This window comes from Benincasa hispida, chromosome 3 (assembly GCF_009727055.1).
Source record: "Benincasa hispida cultivar B227 chromosome 3, ASM972705v1, whole genome shotgun sequence".
NCBI classification, from domain to species: domain Eukaryota; kingdom Viridiplantae; phylum Streptophyta; class Magnoliopsida; order Cucurbitales; family Cucurbitaceae; genus Benincasa; species Benincasa hispida.
This window is the reverse complement of record NC_052351.1, coordinates 62,251,099-62,270,814: the sequence shown is the minus strand read 5'-3', so window position 1 is coordinate 62,270,814 and position 19,716 is coordinate 62,251,099. Positions and strand designations below refer to the sequence as shown.

Sequence of the window (19,716 nt, the reverse complement as noted above, 5' to 3'; positions counted from 1 at the left end):
TGGAGGTCTTCAAGTGCCGGCATGGAGGTCTGCGTTTGAGAAAGGAGGAAAATTGGCTTGGAGGTTTGCCTTTTAGAAAGCAGTAGCAAGAGGAAGCCGACAGTAACCCTAAAATAAATTTAAAATTGTTGGGCTGGGCTTTGGGCTTCAAATGCCCTATAATTTTTCTTTTAAAATTTGCAGGTTGTCATGTCCTTCGTGTGTCTCAGCTGTGTCCTTTCATGTCTTGCCATGTTGGGTCGTATTGGAAATAAAAAAATATAATAATAAAATAATCGACATGCCAGCTGGTGTGTCAGGCACGTGTTGGAGGCATGTCGGGGCGTGTCAGTGTCGGACAGACACTTGGCCATTTTAGAGGTGTCAGTACTTCTGAGATGAAAAGAGATTAATGCTCAAATTACAAAGATACAATAAAAAACAAGAACAAGAACTAGTACTAGAACTAGGAATCAACAGATGTACCTAGCTATCTCAACTAGGTTGATACACCCATAGGCCTTAGCACCCTCATCACATCCCAAAAACAAAATATGATAATGGCAATAGGATACTGTGTCATAAAGACATAATTACATAGATTGAATGAAAGCCTTCCAATTAAGATAAACATCTTGAACTGAATAATCAGAGAATTTCTTCTAGATAGAGCACCAAAAAGAAGCTTTGACTCTAGCAATCTCAAAATGATCAAACCAGTGAAGCGACTTGTCTTGAAAGATATGTTGATTTCTCTCAAACCAAATTTCTGACAAAATTGCTTTGACTGCATTAATCCATAACAGAAGTGGTTGAGCTTTTAAAGAAGGGTCAATGACAATCTAAACCACATTCTCCTTAAAAGCATTGCAAAATACCAAAAACAAGTTGGATGGATCGTTATGACTCAATGCGAAGAAATGCTACGAAGAAATGCTTTAGCATGGTTCCTTAAGTAGTTCTTTTGAAGACTTCTATTTACAAGATTTATGTTTGAATTGGTAGGCTTTCATCTCCCCAGCTCTTTAGGAGTTTTGGTTGGGTTTTAGCTTTGGATTTTCATTGTATCGCTTCTCTTATATCTTTGGCCTTGGTATTCCTGTATGGACATGATGAGGGCGCTAAGGGGGTGTCAACCTAGATGAGATGCCCGGGTGCGCTTCTTGATCCTTTTTGTTTTGTTTTCATGCTCTTTGTATAATTCTCTTGTACCTTGAGCATTAGTCTCATTTTATTTTCCTAATAAAGAGGCTTGTTTCCTTTTCAAAAAAAGACCAATGAAGATTAAATGTTGCAAATAACTTCCTCCACAATTCCAAAATTCTGCATACACAGCGGGGAAAGTGATGGCAAGAGAGAATGAGTTGGCAGCCTCCTTTGAAGAGTTTGTGAACAATTGAGTGATCCAAATATCATTACTCAAATTATGCTATTTATTCTCCATGGGCAGCTGGATTGTGATAAGTTTTTGTAAGGTGGTTTTCTAGTGATTGGTCCTTTGAATACGGTTTTGAATGAGCTTGAAGGAAACATTTGTTTTGGGTTTATGCCCGAGGGAGAAGTTCATCTTTTGGTGGCAATATTAGATTTTTTGTCTCGTATTTATACCTGTGATCATAATATTTTTGTTCAAAATGTAGGAGGTTGGTTTGGTTATACTCTGTTTATTCCATTCCTTGTTTGCTTCATAATTTTTTTTTTCTTTTTAAAACTCGAGGACAAGTTCTCTTTTTGGAGGAGTAGAATGATGTAAGAAGAATAAGGATTAATTGGGTAATTAAGTAATATTCTAAGTTAATTCCCTTTTTACCTCCACTTGTAATGAAACCCTATAAATAGGAACTTTCCCCTCTTGTATGAAATACATTATTCATTCTAATAATAGATTAACAATCTTGATTCTTGGAGGGAATTCTCCTTTTATCTCTTTTAGGCTACATCATGTTTCCTTAAATTGAAATAAAATTCCAATTCTTTACAAATATATTAAATTTTTAACCCCAATTTATCTAAAATAACGCCTAAATATTTCAAGATAATTTAATGAAAATTACAAAAATTCGGGATGTTACCAAAACTTTGGACAGTCAAACAATAAATAGTAAAAATTTGCAGCACATCTTCTTTGATTGCACCTTTTCTAGTTTTCATTGGTGGAGATTATTTTCCTTCTTTAATCATCCGTGGGTCTTTTCCATCTCTTTTAACGCGGGTTGGTTTGTCTTTAGTAGTAAAATCTTAGTTTCTATAGTCCAGTGTAGTCAAAGCTCTCCTTCCTGAGATTTGATTTCAAAGGAATCAGAGAATATTTCATGATAGATCTCTTCTTTGGATTGATCATCTGGGTTTTGCTAATCTTAAAGCTTCACCATGGTGTTCTCTATCCAAGTATTTGCAGATTATTCTACTTAATATCTTTGTTTGAATTGGAACACTTTTATATTTCTGACCTAATTTGCTTTGTATCGTCTCTTGTTTTTGTTATTTTGTTGTTGGTGTCAGTTGTATTTGGAGCATTAGTCTCCTTACATTAGAATAATGAAAGGTTCTGTATCCTTTTAAAAGAAATTAATTAGAATTAAAAAAATAGAAAAGAAAGGGATTTGGGCATCCCAATGTGTTTTGGTGAAGGCAAAGCATCATGTCTTTGCACCACTTAAGCGTGCTTTCCAAGCATGTCTCAAACATATAAAGAACATAGTAGAAAATAGTGCTTACGTTATTTATTTTAGTGAATGTCACTGAATTTTATTTTATTTTTTATTTTTCAGGGCATAATGGAGCTGGGAAAAGTACGACAATATCCATGCTTGTAGGTCTCTTTCCTCCTACTGCTGGGGATGCTCTGGTGCTTGGCAAGAATATCATTACAGATATGGTAAATTGTGATTTTCACAGTGCAGTTCCTCTTATGAACATTTCTTTCTGATTCTACGTTTTTGTGTCCATTTATAATTCTTCATTGCTGCTTACAAGAAAAATACTGTTGATAATTGACAAACAACACTTCTCTGTGTAATTGAAAATATTGAAGAACCTAACTTATTTATTATTCTTTTTTAAACATCCTTCGGATGTAACTTAAATAAAATAGAGGATTAGTTCAATCATAATTTCCTTAAATGGAGGAAAACATCCCCAAAACAAGTACGCATTTGAATTAATGGGCATATCTTGTTTGGGAATGGTCCATTTTTTTTTTAATTTTTTTTTTTAAAATAAACTTTCTTTTCTTTTTTGAAATGGTAGCATTTTCTGTTTTCTGTTCAATCTTCAGAACATTCGTAAAATTAGTTTTGACTTGTATATTGCAGCACAATAAAAATTTTCTTACAAATTTGAGAATTTTTCTTGTAAATATTAATTTTCAAGTGCAACATGTATATCTAAACAAAATGAACAGAACAAGTAACGAAAATGCATCTTTATAATGAAATAAAAAAGCGAAGACAAGAGAAACAAGATCTGATTTCCGCATGAAGAAGAAACATGATTTAGAAAACTAGTAATGAGAAAGAACAAACGACAAAGCAATAATGCTTCTGCTAAAAAACATTATTTTTTCTCTTATTAATCTTAGGAGGAAAGGGTTTCTTAAATAGAAGAAATACCCAATTACAAATAAGGAAAGAATAAAATAATTACAAATAAGAAAAGAATAAAATACAACAAATATAACTCATTCTGTTCTGGATTGTAATCTCTAATAAAAAATATAGCTCCATGAGCAAAAGCTCCTGTCATAATGAATCCTGCTATGTATTGGTGATGGGTATATAACGCAGCTTGAGTAGTAAAGTCTTGTGCTATGAACGCATAAGCAGGTAAAACGTACATGTGTTGAGCTACCAAGGAAGTAATAACCCCTAAAGAGGCTAGAATAAAATACAGCAAATATAATACAATAAGTACAATATAAAATTTCACAATAAAGGAAATAATCAACACTCCCCCTCAAACTGGTTTGAAGATATCATTCATAGCGAGCTTGTCAATCAACTTGTTGAATTGCCACTTTGGAAAACCTTTGGTTAACACATCTGCAATTTGCTCTGTTGTCGGGAGAAAGGGAATACATATTATTCCTGCATCAATCTTTTCCTTTATGAAGTATTTATCAACTTCAATATGTTTGGTCCTATCATGAAGGACTGGATTGTGGGCAATGGAAATTGCTGACTTGTTATCACAATAGATGCGTATGAGTATTGTCTGAGAGAAATTCAATTCTTCCAATAGTCTTCTTATCCATATGCCCTCACAAATACCATGGGTTAATGCCCTAAATTCTGCTTCAGCACTACTTCTTGCAACCACACTTTGTTTTTTACTTCGCCAAGTAACCAGATTTTCTCCAACAAAAGAGCAATATCCCGAAGTAGATCTTCTATTAGTCGTGCTTCCTGCCCAATCGGCATCAGTGTAAACCTCAATGTTTAGGTGGTCATGCTTCGTGAATAATATACCTTTTCCTGGAGTATCTTTCAAATATCTCAAAATTTTATAAACTGCTTCAAAGTGAACTGACCCGGGAGCATGCATGAACTGACTTACTACACTAACTGTGAAAGCAATGTTAGGACGTGTGTGAGAGAGGTATATGAGTCTCTCTACAAACCTCTGGTACTTTTCCTTTTCTTTTACTTCTTTTTCAGTTGCAGCAATCAATTTTAAATTTTGCTCAATAGGAGTTTTTGCTATCTTGCAACCAAGTAAACCTGTCTCATTCAGTAGGTCAAGAATATACTTCCTCTGGTTGACAAGAACTCCATTTTTAGATCTAGCAAACTCCCTTCCTAGGAAATACTTTAAGGTTCCCAGGTCCTTGATTTGAAAATCATTAACAAGGTTTTTCTTCGAGATATTCAGTCCCATCTCATCATTACTTGTAAGAATGATATCATCAACATACACTATCAAAACGACCAACTTACCACTTTTAGTATGTTTATAGAACATAGTATAATCAGTTTGACTTTGACTGAATCCATAGCTTGTGACTGCCTTTCCAAATCGTTCAAACCATGCTTTGGGAGATTGTTTAAGCCCATGTAATGATTTCTTTAACTTGCACATTTTGTTAATCCCGAGATCCACCTCAAAACCAGGTGGCAAGTCCATAAAAACCTCTTCTTCAAGATCCCCATTGAGAAAAGCATTCTTCACATCAAGTTGATAAAGAGGCCAGTCAAAATTAACTGCCATAGACAACAAGATTCTAATAGAATTAGTTTTAGCTATGGGAGTAAATGCTTCTTGATAATCAATACCATAGGTTTGAGTGAATCCCTTGGCAACCGATCTGACCTTGTATCTTTCAATACTACCATCAACTTTACATTTTACAGTGAACACCCATTTGCATCCCACCGTCTTCTTATCTTTTGGTAGTTCGACTATGTCCCATGTGCAATTTTGTTTCAGTGCATTGAACTCTTCCATCACTGCTAATTTCCAATTCAAATCATTTAGGGCTTCCTGTATATTCCTGGAAACAAATAGGTTGGTTATTTTGGATTTGAAAGCTTTATGACAGTCGGACAATCTATGATAAGAAAGATAGTTTTCAATGGGATATTTGGTGCATTTACGAGTACCTTTCCTATGGGCAATTGGAATATCAAGATTAGAGACATCAGGTAAAGGATTAGAAAGAGATGAAGAACTAGGAGAAATAGGAGTAGAGTGTCTAATTCCTGGATCTTTAGGATCATTCATCGGAGTATATGATAAGTCAATTGTCTGATCTCGGACTTTTTGAGTCAAGTTTCTTCTAGTATAAACCTAAAGTTCAGGATTTCGACTTGTAGAGTCATTTTGTAGTGTTTCTCCCCTTGAAGAAGAACTCTCCATACTTGGTATCGAAGGACTAGAGCTCATAATTGTAGGACCACTGATGTTTGGGAGAGATAAAGTATCCCAAAAATTATCTTCAAGGTTAGATATCTCCCCTGAAGAAAATTGGGCTAAAAAAAGGTTGATTTTCCAAAAAAGACACATTCATACTCTCAAAATACTCGTGTGTCAAAGGATCAAAACATTTGTAAGCTTTCTTATGATAAACATAGTCTACAAAAATGCATTTAGTGGCTCGAGGATCAAGCTTAGTTCGAGAAAAAGGAGAAGTATGGACATGAGTAGTACAACACCCAAATAATTTAATTGGTCAATCAGAAGACAGTCGGTTATTAAGAAAAAACTCATTGAAGTGATTAAGAGGAGTTTTATAATTCAAAACCTTAGACGGCATTCGATTGATTAGATATGCAACTGTAAGAACAACATCACCCCACAAATACTTTGGAACATTCATAGAGAACAAGGGCACGAGCAACTTCAAGTAAGTATCTATCAAGTAAGTGTCTATTCTTTTGCTCTGCAATGTCATTCTACTGAAGCATGTCACGACACGTAGCTTGATGAAAAATGTCATTTTCTTGCAAAAAATTGATTAATTGTTCATCGAAATATTCAGTGCCGTTATCAGAGTGAAGAATTAAAATTTTAGTTTGAAATTGAGTCTCTATCATATTGTAAAATCGAACAAAAACCTCTTTTACCTCTGATTTTTTTGTTAACAAATAAAGCCAAGTTAAACGAATGTGGTCATCTATAAAGGTAACAAACCAACGCTTACCACTATGAGTTAAGACGTTAGACAGACCCAAAACATCAATACGAATTAAAGAAAAAGGTGATGAAGCCTTGTACGGTTTAGGCAAATAGGTGGATCGATGATGTTTGGCAAAAAATTCAACTTTCACATTGAAAAGCTGAACAATCAAGTCCTTTAAATAAATCGGGAAACAGATACTTTAAATAAAAGAAATTTGGATGTCTTAATCTATGATGCCAAAGCATGAGAGTTTCTTTAATAGAAGGAGAACAAACACTACTCAAGCCTTGAACTTATTTATGACTAGCAGAAACTTCATCAAAATAATAGAGACCATCAATCATCCTAGCACGTCCAATCGTCCCTCCTGATTCTTGATCCTGAAAGATACAATGAGTTTCACAAAAGATAACACGACAGTTAGCATCCTTAGAGAGTTTACTAACAGACAACAAGTTATAAGCTAATTTTGGAACATGAAGGACAGAACGTACTATAAGTTTTGTAGTCAAAGAAATAGTTCCTTTTCCTGCAATAGAGGTGAAGCTGCCATCGGCAATGCGAATTTTTTCATTGCAATACACAGGAGAATATGATTCAAATAAACAAGAGGAACTGGTCATATGATCAGAACTAGAAGCTCCAGAGTCTATAATCCATGGAGATGAATTAAGGCAAGAGAGAGCTTGAGGACAAGTACCTGATTGTGCCAAGGAAACACTAGGATTACCAGATGATGAATTGGTTTGTAGCAGCGTTAGAATTTGATCAATTTGCTCTTTATTAAACAGGCTGGAGTTAACAACATTAGCATTAGAGGCATGTTGCTTAGAACTTTTCCAATTCGCAGGTTTTCCATGAAGTTTCCAACAAGTTTCACATGTAGGTCGAGGTTTATTGCAATGGTCGCACTAGACACGAGGCTTTTCATGTTGCTTATTGGATTGATTAGAAGCCTTCATTGCAGTATTTTCAGTCACCAACGCAGAGCATTCAATTGAGTCAATAGGTTTTTTGCAAATCATAACATTCCTGTGGCTTTCTTCCTTGCAAACTTCAGAAAAAACATCATTAATAGTTGGAAGAGTAGTTTTTCCAAGTATTCTACCTCTAACTTCATCGAACTCAACATTGAGGCCGACAAGGAATTTGTAAATACGACCATCTTCAATAGTTTTCCTATAATGCTTTTGGTCCTCTATAAACTTCCACTCATACGTATCAAAAAGGTCAAGGTCTTGCCAAATCCTTTTTAATGAGTGAAAGTATTGTGTAACGGAGCTAGTTCCTTGTCGTATATCACCCAATTTTAAGTTTAACTCAGTTGCCCAAATCAGAATACATCTGAGTTACATTATCCTATAATTCCTTGGCAGTAGAGTAACACATGTAGTTACAACCAATGTCTTCGACCATGGAACTGACAAGCCAAGTCATAACCATGGAGTTTTCAGCATCCCATCTGGCGAATGAAGGGTCATCTGGACTAGGAATGGTTTTTTTCTCCTGTGATGTAACCAATCTCCCTTGTCCATGAATATACATCCGAACACTTTGGGACCAACGAAGAAAATTATCCCCATTGAGTCGAATGGTAGTTATTTGGAGAGTGGGACCGGTTGAATGGCCACGATTGTCGCAAACTCGAGTGATGGGTACCTTAGTATCTGACATATCGTTGAAAAAAAGGAAACCCAAAATACAAAATCAGTAGATCTAAAAAAAAAACAACATAGAGACCTAAACGAACCAGCAACTAGGAAAATTATAGCTGACGGACAGCGGCACCGGTCGGCAACGGAAATGGGTTGGACGGCAGACTGTGAAATCGCAACCAAAAAACGCGATGTTTTTTGGGGTTTTAGGGTTTCAAAAATTTTGTTGCTTTGATACCATGTTAAAAAACATTATTTTTTCTCTCATTAATCTTAGGAGGAAAGGGTTTCTTAAATAGAAGAAATACCCAATTACAAATAAGGAAAGAATAAAATACAGCAAATATAATACAATAAGTACAATATAAAATTTCACAATAAAGGAAATAATCAACCGCTTCTAAACAATCACTAATATGGTAATTACTATAACTTCAATATTCCATGAAGAATAAGAAGGTTTTTTCTTTTTTCTTTTTTCTTTTTTTTTTTTTAATAAAAAAATGAAACTTTTCATTTATTATAATGAAAATTGATTAATACTCAAGGTTACAATAACCCATGAAAGGGAAAAAAGCAGAATAAGAAAAAATAGATAAATGATACTGAATTAGAATGAACTATTAAAGCATTCCAATTAAGATGAAAATCATGAATAGAGTAATCAAGAAGCTTTATGATGAGCAGAACCAAGACAATGTTCCATGGAAACAAAATATTTAGAAAGCTCTTCTAGATTCTTTCGAACGAAATATTTGATAGAATGGATTACACTACAATAGCCATAGGCCACAAAGTTTTTTATGCCAACAGAAGACCAACAAGCAACTGGAGAATCTTTTCTTGAAAATGTTTGAAACAACCCACTCATCTGATAAATAAAGGCAGCAAACGGAAGAAAAAAAAAGGGGATGGATCATGACAGAGGTCTATTTCGATCTCACTTCCAAGCTTGAAAATAACTACAGAATCTAATTGCTGCACAAGGGACTGAATCTTTCTGGAGTAAGAAGCCCAATGATTCTTACTCAAACCCTCTAACGATGAGAAGAGATGGACCATTGCTGAACAAACTTTATGTGATCATATTCTTCCTCTTTTTGGCAGCAAAAGATACTAGATAAAATTGGCCATAGAAAAAACTGGGATAAGCCGTGCGATAAATGATTAAATAAGATGAAGAGCCATGCAAAGAATTACCAAATTACCAATAAAGGACTTAATCGCCACTACCTTTTCCATTGCACCAGAATTAAATGAATCAACACCCAGAAACCCCACCATCGAAGCATTAAATGTTTCTTAACCACTAACTCCTCTTCATGCAAGGGAGATAGAAAGTTGCGAAATCAACAATTCTTTCTACTGTGTTTGGTTCGGAAAAGGTATATTCCTTGTAGAGGTCATGGAACAGAAGCAGATTATGACATTGTCAAAGTCTCATCTCCTCGGGCTTGAAAGTTCTATTGCTGAAATTATCAATTGCTCTTTTTGTCAGTTCTTCAAAAAACGAAGCTGAGATTGTTTAGGATCAAATTGATTATCAAGATCTTGGTCGTCTTCGGGTTGGATCTTGTGAGGTTTTGTTTGATCTTTTAGGGGATGTTATCTGTTAAACATTGTTGATTATTTTCTTTTTTTGTGAAACTATCCATTGAGTTTATTGTATTATATTTGCTTTATTTTATTTTTTCTTATTTGTAATGGGGTGTTTCTTTTATTTAAGAAACCCTTTCTTCCTAAGAGAAATAAGAGAAAAAATACACTTTTTAAGCATGGTATCAGAGCAGCCAATTCTTTGAAACTCCCAAAACCCTAATTTTTGTAAACCCTAAAACCTTACTCTCTGCCGCCACCGTGGCCGCCGCTGGTCGTCTCTTCTTCGGTTGTTCACCGCTGTCGATCACACCTCTTCGGTCGTTCGCATCTCGTCGGAATCTTGTGATCTTTTGTGTTTTTTGGTTATGGCTCACTGTTTTTAGGTCATCGACGGTCGTTCTTGAGTGGTCATTGCCAGTCGTCCTTGTTAGAAGCGTCAGCCACCGTTTTTTGCGTCTGATCGCCGCCGTCTGCCACTGCTTGCTGCTGCCCACCGTCGGTGACGAGTTTGATTGGTCGGTTTTTCCTTTTTTAGACCTGTTTTTTTCTCCTTTTTCAGACCTGTTTTTTTCTCCTTTTTGACCTTGGTTGTGTCAGCTATGTCAGACACTAAGTCATCTATGTCTAAGGTAGAAAATCGCATCCATTCCAATAACCTCACTATCCAAATAACCACCATTCGACTCAATGGGGATAACTTTCTTTGTTGGTCTCAAAGTGTTCAGCTGTATATTCGTGGACAAGGAAAAATTGGCTACATTGACGGAGAGAAAACTACCCCAAAGCCAAATGACCCTTCGTTTGCTGGATAGGATGCTGAAAACTCCATGGTTATGACTTGGTTCGTAAATTCCATGGTTGATGACATAAGTTGTAAGTACATTTGTTATTCTACTGCCAAGAAATTATGGGATAGTGTGACTCAGATGTAATCCGATTTAGGCAATCAGTCACAAGTGTTTGAGTTCAACCTTAAATTGGGTGATATACGATAGGGAGGTAATTCAGTTACGAAATACTTTCATTCTTTGAAAAGGATTTGACAAGATCTTGACCTCATCAATATGTATGAATGGAAGTCCACCGAGGATCAAAAGCACTACAAGAAAACCGTGGAAGATGGTCGTATTTACAAAATTTTTGTTGGCCTCAATGTTGAGTTTGATGAGGTTAGAGGCAACATCCTTGGAAAAACTAGTCTTCCAACTAATGTTTTTTCTGAAGTTTGTAGGGAAGAAAACCGCAAGAATGTTATGGTTGGAGAAAAAACCTATTGATTCAGTTGAAAGTTCGGCATTGGTAATTGAGAGTACTGCAATGAGGTCTTTTGATTAGTCCCACAAGATGCATGAAAAACCTCGTGCCTAGTGCGACCATTGTAATAAGCCTCGTCATACACGTGAAACTTGTTGGAAACTTCATGGAAAACCTACAAATTGGAATAGTTCAAAGCCAGATGAGCGTAATTCCCATACATTTATTGCCAATGTTATCGACTCCAATCCATTCAATAAAGAGCAAATTGATCAGATTTTGAAGCTGCTAAAGGCTAATTCTTCATCTGGTAATCCTAGTGTTTCCTTAGCACAATCAGATAATTTTCCTCGAGCTCTCTCTTGCCTTAATTCTTCTCTGTGGATTATAGATGCTGGAACTTATGACCGTATGACTTGTTCCTCGTGTTTGTTTGAATTTTACTGTTCTGTGTATTCAAATGACAAAATTGGTATTGCCAATGGTAGCTTCACATCTATTGCAAGAAAAGGAACTATTCACTTAACTCCAAAACTAACTTTACATTATGTCCTTCATGTTCCCAAATTAGCATGCAATTTGTTATCCGTTAGTAAAATCTCTAAATATGCTAATTGTTGTGTTACATTCTTTGACTCCCATTGTATCTTTTAGGATTGGGACTTGGGGGAGACGATTGGACGTGCTAAGATGATTGATGGTCTCTACTACTTTGATGAAGTTTCAACTAGTCATAAAAAAGTTTAGGGCTTGAGCAGTGTCTGTTCTCCTTCTGTTAAAGAAACTATAATGCTTTGGCATCGTAGATTAGGGCATCCAAATTTCTTTTACTTAAAGTATCTATTTTCTGATTTATTTGGAGGATTTGAGTGCAGTTTTTCAAAGTCAAAGTTGTATTTTTGCCAAACATCATTGATTCACTTATTTTCCTAAACCTTATAAGGCTTCATCACTTTTTTCCATAATTCATACGGATGTTTGGGGTCCATCTAAAGTTTTGACTCATAGTGGTAAGCATTGGCTTGTTACCTTTGTAGATGATCACACTCGTTTAACTTGGCTTTATTTGTTAATAAAAAAGTCAGAGGTAAAAGAGATTTTTGTTTGGTTTTACAACTGATAATGGCACTAAATATTTCAATGAAAAATTAATCAATTTTTTTTGGAAGATAAAGGTGTTTTTCATCAAACTACGTATCGTGACACTTCTCAGCAAAATGGCATTATTGAGCGAAAAAACAGACATTTACTTGAAGTTGTTCGTGCCCTTATGTTTTCTATGAATGTTCCAAAATATTTGTGGGGTGATGCAATTCTTACAGTTGCATACCTGGTCAATCGCGCCGTCTAAGGTTTTGAATTTTAAAACTCCTCCGAGTCACTTCAAAGAGTTTTTTCTTCATGTCTGACTGTTCCCTGGTTTACCAATAAAATTATTTGAGTGTACTGCTTATGTCCATACTCCTACCCTTTCTCGAACTAAACTTGATCCTCGAGCCATTAAATGTATTTTTGTAGATTATGTCTCTCATAAGAAGACTTACAAATGTTTTGATCCCTTGACCAACAAGTATTTTGAAAGTATGGATGTGTCTTTTTTAGAAAATCTACCAGATTTTAGTCCAAATTCACTTCGGGGGAGACATCTAACCTTGAAAATTTTCGGAACACATTAACTCTCCTAAACATCATTGGTTCTGAAATTATGGTTCTAATCCTTCGATGCCAAATGTGAGAAGTTCTTCTTTGAGGGGAGAAATACTGCAAACTGATTCAACAAGTCGAAATCCTAAACTTCAGGTTCATACTAGAAGAAACTTGACTAAAAAAGATCAAGATCAGATAGTTGAATTATCACAGGACCAATCTAATTCTCCGATGAATGATTCTGAAGATCTAGGCATTAGACACTTTACTCCTATTCCTGCTAGTTCTTCATCTCCCCATAATCCTTTACTTGCTTGATCTTGATATTCCAATTACCCATAGGGAAGGTACTCGTAAATGTACCAAATACCCCATTGCAAGCTATTTTTCATATCATAGATTGTTTGACTGTCATAAAGCCTTCACATCCCAAATAACCAGCTTATTTGTTCCAAGGAATATATAGGAGGCCTAAATGGTTTTTGAATTGGAAATTAGTAGTGATGGAAGAGATTAATGCGCTGAAACAAAATTGCACATGAGACATAGTTGAACTACAAAAAGATACGTAAAATAGTTCACAAAAATGTAATGTTGATGGTAGTATTGGAAGGTATAAGGCTAGATTGGTTGCCAAGGGGTCCATTCAGACCTATGGAATTGATTATCTAGAAACATTTGCTCCAGTTTTAATTCTATCAAAATTCTGTTGTCTGTTGCAGTTAATTTTGATTGGCCTCCTTATCAACTTGATGCTAATAGTGCCTTTCTCAATCGGGATCTTGAAAAAGAGGTATTTATGGTCTTGCCACATGATTTTGAAGTGGATCTCGGGGTTAACAAAGTATGTAAGTTAAAGAAATCACTGAATCATTATATGGCCTTAAAAAATCTCCTATAGCATGGTTGTGTTTTGGAAAGGCAGTCACGAGCTAGGGATTTAGTCATAGTCAAGTTGATCATACTATGTTCTATAAATATACTAGATATGGCAAGATTGTTGTTCTGATGGTATATGTTGATGATATTTGATGAAAAATAGAGTAGGGAAAAGAAAATAGCACACCAAGAATTTATGTGGAAAACCCTAATTAGGGAGAAAAACCACGGGATAAGGGAATTATTATTAGAAACTGATACAATGGAATACAGTAGACCAACAGCTTAAATAGAGAATAGGGAAACCCTAGGGTACAATGAAAAAGACAATATTGCCCCTAGAATGCAAAACCCTAATTTCAACACTCCCCCTCAAGTTGGGGCGTAGATGTCAATAAGTCCCAACTTGCTCACACAAGCGTCAAACAACTGTCTGGGAAGCCCCTTTGTTAGGACATCTGCAATTTGTTGATTGGAGGGAATATAAGGAACACAAATGTTGTCACTATCGAGTCTTTCCTTGATAAAGTGCCGATCAATCTCCACATGCTTTGTCTTGTCATGTTGAACAGGGTTGTTTGCTATGCTTATGGCTTTATTATCACAATAGAGTTTCATTGGACTGGTATGCTCTTGATCAAGGTCTTTCAAGACTTTTTCAAGCCAAATTTCTTCACAGATTCCCTGACTCATGGTCCTGTATTCTGCCTCAGCACTGCTTCTGGCAACACCACCTTGTTTTTTGCTTCTCCATGTAACAAGATTGTCCCACAAAGCTACAATATCCTGATGTTGATTTTCTGTCTACTACAGATCCTACCCAATCAGCATCGGTGTAAGCTTCGATACATCGTTTTTCAATTTTCCTGAACATCAAACCTTTCCCTGGAGAAGTTTTCAGATATCTCAAAATGCGCTCTACTGCCCTCATGTGTTCTTCGTATGGTGACTGCATGAACTTACTTACCATACTTACTGCATAAGAGATGTCGGGTTTAGTATGAGAAAGATATATTAATTTCCCACAAGTCGCTGATATCTTTCTTTGCTAACTGGAACACTTTTACTCATATTACTTAACTTTACATTGGCTTCTATAGGGGTATCAACTGGTTTGAACCCATCATACCTGTTCCTTGAGCAGGTCCAGAGTATACTTCCTTTGGGAAACTGAAATTCCTTCTCTTGATCGAGCTACTTCCATTCAGAGGAAGTATCTTAGTTTTCCAAGGTCCTTGATCTCGAATTCCTCAGTCATCTTTGCCTTCAATCGGTCAATCTCTGAGGTATCATCACCTGAAATAACAATGTCATCAATATAAACAATCAAAACTGCGATTTTCCCGGATACAGACCTTTTAGTAAACAGAGTATGATCAGAATGACCCTGTTTATATCCTTGAGACTTTACAAACATAATAAATCTACCAAACCAAGCCCTTGGTGATTGTTTTAGCCCATATAAGGACTTTCTCAATCTGCAAACTCGATGATCAAACTGTTTCTCAAATCATGGGGGAGGACTCATATAGACTTCTTCCTTCAGTTCTCCATTGAGAAAAGCATTCTTCACAACAAGCTGGTGAAGAGGCCAATCCTTATTAACTGCAATAGAAAGGAGGACCTGAACTGTATTTAGCTTTGCAACTGGCGAAAAGATCTCTGAATAATCAACCCCAAACGTCTGAGTAAAACCTCTGGCCATTAATCTTGCTTTGTATCTGTCAACAGTTCCATCGGGTTTATACTTTATTGTGCATACCTATTTACATCCGACTGTTTTATGACCATTTGGAAGATTGACTTGATCCCACGTATGATTTTTCTCGAGAGCTTTTATTTCTTCCATAACTGTTGCTTTCCATTCAAGACTTTCCAATGCGGTGTGTATACTTTTTGGTATCACCACTGTGTCTAGGCTTGTAGTGAGGGCCTTGAACTCAGGAGATAAATTATTATAGGACAAGTAACTTTGCAACGGATATTTAGTACATGATCTCGTACCTTTCCTCAGGGCAATCGGAAGATCAAGGGATTTATCTCTATCTTTATTTTCTTCTGACATACTGCATTCTCCCTCCGGTTCTGTTATTTTCCCACTCTCAACATTTTTTCCAGCAGGAATAAGAGAAGCTTCTTTTCCAGATTCTACCATGTCCTCAAGAGTCACACACTCATCTGTCTCTGCACCATCAACCTCAATCACATCCTTGCTGGCATTATCTTCCCTACTTTTGCTTTCAATATTTTCAACACAAGCATTAGTGTTATCACATTTATTATCATGATCAGGGATAGGACTTCTAGTACCTGGAACTGATCTCTGTTCAGACTCATGAACTGGAGCCAGAGAGATAACAGGTGGCGCTATTTCCTTCCTGAGATTCTTTCTATAGTATGTGATCCAAGGGACTTGTTCAGTTGGGAGGATGGGTGCATTGGTGTTGACACTAACATCAGGATGAGTTTCCAAGGTTCAGGTAAGGCAGAAAGGCTGGGACCCCAATTGGCTTTCTTCAACTGAAAATGCTCCCCTGAAGAGAACCATTGGGAAGAATGGATGTCTTCAAGAAGTCACATCCATAGAGACAAAGTATTTCTTGGAAGGAGGGTGAATAACACTGACCCACGCTGATGTAGAGGTACCCTACAAAAACGCATTTTTGTGCCCGAGGGGTAAACTTGGTACGAAGTCCGTGTGTATGGACGAACACCCATAGTCAAAGACACGAAAGGGTACATCAGAAAGAAGTCTGGAGTTTGGGTAAGACTCTTTGAAAAAGTCTAATGGGGTTTGGAATTTTAAGGACCTGGGATGGCATGAGATGGGTTGTTGTCAAGATAGCTTCACCCCATAAATAAGAGGGAAGAGAGGTAGACAACATAAGAGAGCGGGCAACTTCGACCAGCTGACGGTTTTTCTGTCCGGCCACTCCATTTTGTTGAGGAGTGTATGCACAGGAACTCTGATGGACAACACCTTTGGAGATAAGGAATTCTCGTAAGGTGTTACACTAAGGTATTCTCGATCATTATCACTTCTGAGAATAGCGGTTTTAGCGTTGAACTGGGTTTCTATGGAATTGTAAAATTGTTGGAAAACTGAAGTGACTTCTGATTTATCTGCCAGCAGGAAAACCTAAGTTAGACGAGTATGATCATCAATAAAGGTTACAAACCAATGCTTCTCAGTTATGGTAGTGACTGGTGAAGGACCCCAGACATCACTATGGAATAGAGTAACGGTTTAGAGGGCTTATAAGGCTGAGAGGAGAAAGAAACACGAGGCTGTTTTGCCTAGACACACACATCACATTTCAATTTAGAGATATTAATATTGCGAAAAAGATGAGGGAACAAATAGTTCATATACTGGAAATTAGGATGGCCAAGACGATAATGCCACAACATATAATCAGTTTCAGAAATGGAAAAATGAGAAGAAAACAAACTAGTCCTATCACATAGCCTAAAGGAAGCTTCTTCAGTAAGGAAATAGAGTCCCCTGTCATGCCGGGCAGTGCCAATCGTCCTCCCCGAGGTCAAATCCTGAAAAACAACATCTTCAGGTGAGAAACTAACACGAAACTTCAAATATCTTGGTAGTTTACTAATAGATAACAGATTGTAAGACACTTCTGGCACATGCAACACATCTTGGAGTACTAAGCCGGTAAAGGGTGACACCTGTCCTTTTCCAGCAACGGGAGCAAAGGACTCATCTGCAATTCTGATTCTTTCATTTCTAGCACTAGGTTGATAAGATAAAAATTGATCAGAAGAACCAGTGAGGTGATCTGTGGCTCCTGAGTCTAATATCCACGGTTTATTACCAGTTATACTCACAAGACCAAAAGATTGAAAAGTACCTGTATGGGCGATTGCACTTACACCCACTGTAGTAGTGTTCTGGGTAGTTTCCTGGTTCTGAGTCTGAGTATCTTCAGTAACAGATTCACCTACGAGAGCCTGACTTGGCTGTCGTTTCTTACCATTAGGCGGTCGGTCGTGGAGTTTCCAGCATTGATCTTCAGTGTGCCAGGGTTTCTTGCAATGTTTACACACTGGGGGCAACTTACTGTTTTGTTTATGGCCTGATGTTTTGAAAGCAGCGGAATCTGTTGGTGTTACAGGTGTACTGTTCATGGCTCTCGACCTATCTTCTTCTAGGCGAACTTCAGAACAGACCTCCATTAGGGATGGTATAGGTCTGGTCTCCAGTATACGACTGCGCACTGTATCAAATTTAGAGTTGTGACCTGCAAGAAAGTCATACATGCGATCCGTTTCTTCAGACTGATAATGTAACACTCCTCCACAAGGACAGTTCCAGATCATGTCACTGCACAAATCCATCTCTTGCCATAACAGAGATAGCTTGTTAAAGTAAGTGGTAACGTCCATCGTCTGTCTCTTATACACATCTAGATGTGTATAAGAGACAGGGATGGTATAGGTCTGGTCTCCAGTATACGACTGCGCACTGTATCAAATTTAGAGTTGAGACCTGAAAGAAAGTCATACAGGCGATCAGTTTCATCAGACTGATAATGTAACACTCCTCCACAAGGACAGTTCCAGATCATCTCACAGCACAAATCCATCTCTTGCCATAACAGAGATAGCTTGTTAAAGTAAGCGGTAACGTCTATCGTTCCTTGTTTGCATTCATGGACCTGCTTACGTAGAGTATACAAACGTGAGATATTCTGTCTCCTGGAGTAGAGTTTCTGGGTTGCCTTCCAATTATCACGGGCTGTAGCTGCATACAATAAAGGTTTTCGATCCTGAGGTTCCATACTGCCAATCAAAATTGATCTCAACAAAGAATCCTCTCCTTTCCACATTCGCTCTTGGGGGTCACCGATCCTTTGTTTTGGTATTTCACCTGTCAGATATCCAAATTTATGACGGCCCTCAAGAGCCATTTTAATAGATTAGGACCAAGAGAAGTAATTATCACCATTCAACTTTTCCCCTATAATAATTCCAGAGGAATTGCCTATAGTTGCAGAACATAAATTTGAGGAGTAAGTAGGGAACGAAGTTACCGAATTTTCAGGGTATGGATTTAGATCTGATTGGATCTTGGATTTCGATCCCATGGCTTCCCCAATAGCAGCAAGCTGTTGTTGAAACATCTCGTTCTGTTGTTTAATCTGCAACTGCAACTGAGTAACTTGATCTTGGATTATATTTCCTTAGTCTTGGTGGTATGATGAAGACTTGCCCCCTCCAAACTCATCTGTGATCGGCGAAAATTGCTCCATTTGGTTGCTCATACCTGGCTGGAAAATACCCATACCTCTTCCATCTGTCCTTTGGTGCGGCAAAGATTGGGATGAGGCTCCGATCTGAGAGGAGAAGGCCGGCGGCACTCCCGAAGGACGGAAACTTGATTGATCGGCATCGGACATCACAGATCTGGACCAATCGGTGTCGGGTATAGCAGATTGGAGCTCGGGCATGGCGGATCTGGTCCAGTCGGCCCTGGGTGTAACAGATCGGTGCTCCACAGCTTCGGTCGGCAACGTCTGGGACCGGTCGGACTGGTTTCGCACGGCTGGTCGCTGGTCGACCTCCTCTGCGTGCGTCTGAACCGGAAGGATTCCTTCATCCGCGCGCGACTGGTGGTTGCAGCGGGTGGTTGGGTCTTCGAAGGAGGCGGCTGGCTCGACGGAAACGGCCGGTGGTGGGTAGGGCGGCGGCGGCTCGTCTTCACGGAAGTGGGGAAGAAGGGTTTGGAAGTATCTATCAATGGCTTTTTGGATAACAGTGGTTATATCTGGGTTATTGGTTTGGGATTCTCTTATTGGATTTTCTAAGTATCTATCAATGGCTTTTTGGATAACAGTGATTATATCTGGGTTATTGGTTTGGGATTCTCCTATTGGATTTTCCTCAATGGTGGCCAGGGTTTCGTCTCCATGCTCTGATACCATGATGAAAAATAGAGTAGGGAAAATAAAATAGCACACCAAGAATTTACGTGGAAAATCCTAATTAGCGAGAAAAACCACGGGATAAGGGAATTATTATTAGAAACTAATACAAAGGAATACAGTAGACCTTAGCTTAAATAGAGAA

At 37.4% G+C, this 19,716-nt stretch overlaps 2 protein-coding genes across 4 annotated transcripts in view; one reads left to right on the top strand and one right to left on the bottom strand.

Annotated features, from left to right (window-relative positions):
* LOC120072970 (ABC transporter A family member 1) overlaps positions 1–19,716 on the top strand; it is an 87,793-nt gene that overhangs the window by 34,575 nt on the left and 33,502 nt on the right. For all 3 annotated transcript variants that reach the window (XM_039025515.1, XM_039025516.1, XM_039025517.1), the window contains one exon: positions 2,751–2,857. In XM_039025515.1, coding sequence (XP_038881443.1) covers positions 2,751–2,857 — 107 coding nt within the window. The remainder of the gene's footprint in view (positions 1–2,750; positions 2,858–19,716) is intronic.
* LOC120072971 lies at positions 18,422–19,654 on the bottom strand. Its single transcript, XM_039025518.1, has 2 exons — positions 19,504–19,654; positions 18,422–19,425 (listed from the first exon to the last, which is right to left on the bottom strand). The coding sequence occupies exons 1-2, from the start codon at positions 19,569–19,571 to the stop codon at positions 18,831–18,833; spliced, it is 663 nt and encodes a 220-aa protein (XP_038881446.1). The 5' UTR covers positions 19,572–19,654; the 3' UTR covers positions 18,422–18,830.

Excerpts from the sequence above, each read along its gene's own strand:
- LOC120072971 (XM_039025518.1), bottom strand. The coding sequence starts at position 19,571 with ATGGTATCAGAGCATGGAGACGAAACCCTGGCCACCATTGAGGAAAAT. Across the intron at positions 19,426-19,503 it reads CCAATAGGAGAATCCCAAAC|CAATAACCCAGATATAACCA; the intron begins CAATAACCCAGA and ends AGAATCCCAAAC.